Source organism: Octopus bimaculoides, chromosome 6, assembly GCF_001194135.2.
Source record: "Octopus bimaculoides isolate UCB-OBI-ISO-001 chromosome 6, ASM119413v2, whole genome shotgun sequence".
Classification (NCBI taxonomy): Eukaryota; Metazoa; Mollusca; class Cephalopoda; order Octopoda; family Octopodidae; genus Octopus; species Octopus bimaculoides.
The window spans coordinates 109,474,282-109,478,652 of record NC_068986.1 but is presented as its reverse complement, the minus strand read 5'-3'; the positions used below and the strand labels follow the sequence as shown (position 1 = coordinate 109,478,652).

At 37.3% G+C, this 4,371-nt stretch overlaps 1 protein-coding gene across 1 annotated transcript in view; it reads left to right on the top strand.

The window, feature by feature from the left end:
- LOC106873756 (calcium permeable stress-gated cation channel 1) overlaps positions 1-4,371 on the top strand; it is a 70,731-nt gene that overhangs the window by 35,188 nt on the left and 31,172 nt on the right. Inside the window, exons 3-4 of the mRNA XM_052968506.1 lie at positions 516-598; positions 2,756-2,791. Of these exons, the coding sequence (XP_052824466.1) occupies positions 516-598; positions 2,756-2,791 (119 nt within the window). The remainder of the gene's footprint in view (positions 1-515; positions 599-2,755; positions 2,792-4,371) is intronic.

The following is a 4,371-nucleotide window of genomic DNA, read 5'->3' as shown; positions in this document are numbered from 1 at the left end:
ATATATATATATATATATATATATATATATACACACACACAACGGGCTTATTTCAGTTTCTGTCTACTAAATCCACTCACAAGGCTTTGGTCAGCCTGAGGCTATGGTAGAAGTACCACCAAAATACCTCAGTGGGACTGAACCCAGAACCATGTGGTTGAGAAGCAAGCTTCTTACCACAAAGCCACTCCTGCGCCTATGGATTGTGTAAAAATTTAAAATAATCTGTATGGTGTAGAATTATAACCAATTTATTGAACATAAATTTTAACATCAAAATCTTATATAGACTGCACCCCCCTCCCCCGGGCCATATGGACCCCGTTTGGGAACCACTACCGTAAAGGTTCCTCTTGGTAAACTAGAACAGCTCAGTTTTCCATTTACCATATAAATTGCAAATTGTGATTACAAGAATTGCTTTTTGATTTCCCAAAAGACTGGGTTTTTAATGAAATTTTAATAGAATTTTAATGAAATTTTAATGGGATTTATATTTGTTTCCTTTTTCACAGGTTCTCCTTTTACTTTTCTCACTTCTGCGAAGATTGGCCTGGGACTATGGCAGAATTGCACTGGTTAGTCGCAATGAAGACAAGTATGTGCAAATATTTCTTTAAACTCAGCACATTTTCGTTTCTTTTTTCTTTCTTTTTTAAGTTTTAAACTCTGTGTAAAAATTTTGTCCAGTTGCAGGTCGGAGCCCTAAAAATTGGTTAAGGAATAACTATTGGGCTAAGAATTTCACTTCAATTCCACTGCACAGCATCTTGAGTTAGTGTCTTCTGCCAGAGACTTGTGTTGACCAAAGTCTTGTAAAGAAACTGAGTAAATGGAAATCGTGCGGAATCCTGGTGATTGGTTTCTGCTCTGACTGAACAGAGCTCTTTCTCATGAAGAATATTCCAGTTGTGGCGATTCCATCTTTGTTCTACTGTAGTGTATCTGGGACTATACTATCCTGTCTCCTTCCTTTATTAAGAAGGTAGGGTGTTGAGAACCTGGCTGCTATTTTTAGCAATTTAAAGGGTTGTATAGAGACTCCCTTGTTAGCTTGACATTAATAAGTCATCTGATAGTCTGGAGAGGTGTGGTTTCTGGTTCCTATAAAACTGATTGAGCAAATTACTCTATATTCCTCTCTCCACATTCTGAATTCAGATGAAATTCAGGTCCATTTTGCCTTCCATCCTGTCAAAGTTGGTAAAATATGTAGCTGCTTGATAAAGATAATAGTACAGGGGTGCGGAGTCAAAGAAATTGAGTATACTTAGGATATTGGTGCTGCAGCATGGCCACAGTCAGCTGACTGAAACTTGTTAAAATATGTAAAAGAATGGTCTTTGATTCCGTTTATGACTGAGTGAGGTTGTAGTACAAAGAGGGAAGTGGGGCTTTATGCAGGGTGTTAAGAGGGACAAGTACACGTGTGTTGCTATAGAGATACATGGCTGCTCTGTATTATATAACGGTGGGTGGGAGCAGTTGGAAAGAGGGAAAAGAGGGTGGTGATAGGGTACAAGAAGGTTAGTCATGAAGGAGAATATAGAGAGTGGATCAGGAGTGGAGGAAAGTGTCGGTTATAAGAATGTGATGGGAGAGTAATGGATGGGGTGGAGTCATCATCATCATCATCGTTTAACGTCTGCTTTCCATGCTAGCATGGGTTGGACAATTTGACTGAGGACTGGCGAGCCAGATGGCTACACCAGGCTCCAATTTGATTTGGCAGAGTTTCTACAGCTGGATACCCTTCCTTACGCCAACCACTCCGAGAGTGTAGTGGGTGCTTTTACATGCCACCGGCACGAAGGCCAGTCAGGCGGTACTGGCAACGGCCACGCTCAAAATGGTGTATTTTACGTGCCACCTGCACAGGAGCCAGTCCAGCGGTACTGGCAACGATCTCGCTCGAATGACTTTTCATGTGCCACCGGCACAAGTGCCAGGAAGGCGACACTGGTAATGATCAGGCTTGATCGGTGGTGCCATCACGATTTAAAAGTGGATGATGTGTGGTTGATGCAAAATATCAGTATTGAAGGATGTGGGTAATGTGTGAGAGAGAGAGAGAGGGAGATGGAAGTGGCTCAGAACTCTCTTGGTCAGAAAGTAGGGGGCTGATGTGCAAAATGTAAGAATGAGGAAGAGATGTACAGTGACAGAAATGGAGGTCAGAGATACCTCAGGGTGGTGGATGAAATGTGGGGAATGCTCGAGGGTCAGATTGGGGATAGGGGAAGGGCCCAGCATGTACATCAATAAAGTATTTTAGGACCTTTTTTTACAATAACAATCGGGTCTTCTTGAGCACAGTGAATCACCATTTATCTTGGTCTCTGTATGTAAAATGAAGACACAAGTCAATTTTTGGCACAAACCCTATCTGTTTGCTCACCAGATGTCTATTATAAACGTGGCTTTTTTTTATCTGTTTATATAATCTATCTTTTAGTTGTTGTATTTTCATTATTTCTTTGTTTGCCATATATTTATTTACATATTTTAAAAATTTATATATTTTATTTCTCTCAATGTTATTGTTTCTTTTTATTTGATTTCAAAGTTTCAATATTTTGTTTTTTTTTTTCTTTGAAATTTATAAACAATTTTATTTAAAAGAATTTTGTTAATTTTTGTGTAATTCCAATGAAAATATGATTTAAATTTATTCCATATTTTTACTTATTTCATTTTTGTTTTAATTTTTCTTTATTTTTTTGGTTTCTTTTTTCTTTTTGTTTTTCTTCTTTAGTGAACCCGAGACTGAAACAGCAAATACATATAATGTGTATGTTTTTTTGTTTTGTTTAATTCCTTCAAGCGGGCTTCATTCAGGCTGCTACTACTAACACTACTACTAATAGTAATACTGCAACTAATACCTATACTACTACTACTACTACTACTACTACTACTACTACTACTACTACTGCTGCTGCTGCACTTTCTTGGTCTTCTCACTTCTTCATGGTTCTTGTGGTGCCTTTTATCTTCCTTCCAAATGTCCTTCAAACAAATCCCTCTAATAATCTCCTCCACTTCCGTATACCTTTACCGTCACTGTCTGACCTTCCCCTTGTTTTATAAACTCTACTACATCACTTAATGTAATTCTTTTACTGTGGCCATGCTGGAGCACTGACTTTAATTGATGATATTAATTCCCATGTCTGTCTATTATTTTATTAACCTTGTGAAGACAAATTTCAAATTCAACTTTGGTGTAAAGGAACAGAGCCAAATATCACAAACAGACCAATTCTGCATCCCACGTTTCTATACATATGTGAGGCATACATACTCCTGAAGTTGAAGAAAACACAAGTCCTGTGTGAAACCCGAGGCATCAGAGTAACTACTGTAGTGTTTTCAGTTTCAAAATTACACACACACGCACACACACACGGGAGTTTGAAGGAATATATTATGCAAGTGGATACCATATTAGCTCTCAGTTATGTTCCAGTTAACAGTTAACCACAGCAGTCAGTATCTAACATTTGTGACTATATTATTTACACTTGATGGATATTTGTCCTCATCTTGTTTGTTGTTAACACAACGTTTCAGCTGATATACCTTCCAGCCTTCATCAGGTGTCTTGGGGTAATTTCGAACCTGGGTTCTCATTCCTAAGGTATCTTTCGATATTATTATTATTATTATTCAGATCACTGCTTGGAATCAAACTCAGAATCTTGGGGTTAGTAGCCCACACTCTTAACCACTACGCCATATGCCCGTGGGCATATGGCATAGTGGTTACCTGAATAATAATAATAATAGCAACATCGAAAAATACTCCTGTCAGACCATCCAATCCATTGACAACAGACATTAAATGATGATGATGATGGCATTGAATGGCTGTGGATTCCCACTGGAGTAAAAAAGAAATCAAGAGATTCCATAGGACAAAAATGGTTGAGAACCACTACACTGGTCTGAGACTCTGCTACATGTCCATAAAACCTGTCCTTTCACCTTCTCTCTAACTCATTAAATATGCAATTCGGTTTCCATTCCTGAGAATATTTGGTATATAGGTTTTTTTTGCTTTTTTGCATCATCTGTCTTCAAATCCTGCCAAGGTTGACTTTATCTTTCATCCTTTGAGGGTCAGTTAAATAAAGTACTAGTCAAATGCTGGGGTTGATCCTGCGACCCAAATAACATTCATACATCCATTGCAAATACACGTAGCTTTTATTCTTAAAACTGCTTTTTTCTTTTAAATCCTCTCCTTGAAACACAAATATGTCAAAATCAAAGGGAGTAACCATCATCATAATTATTATTATTATTATTATTATTATTATTATTATTATTATTATTATTATTATTATTATTATTATTATTATTATTATT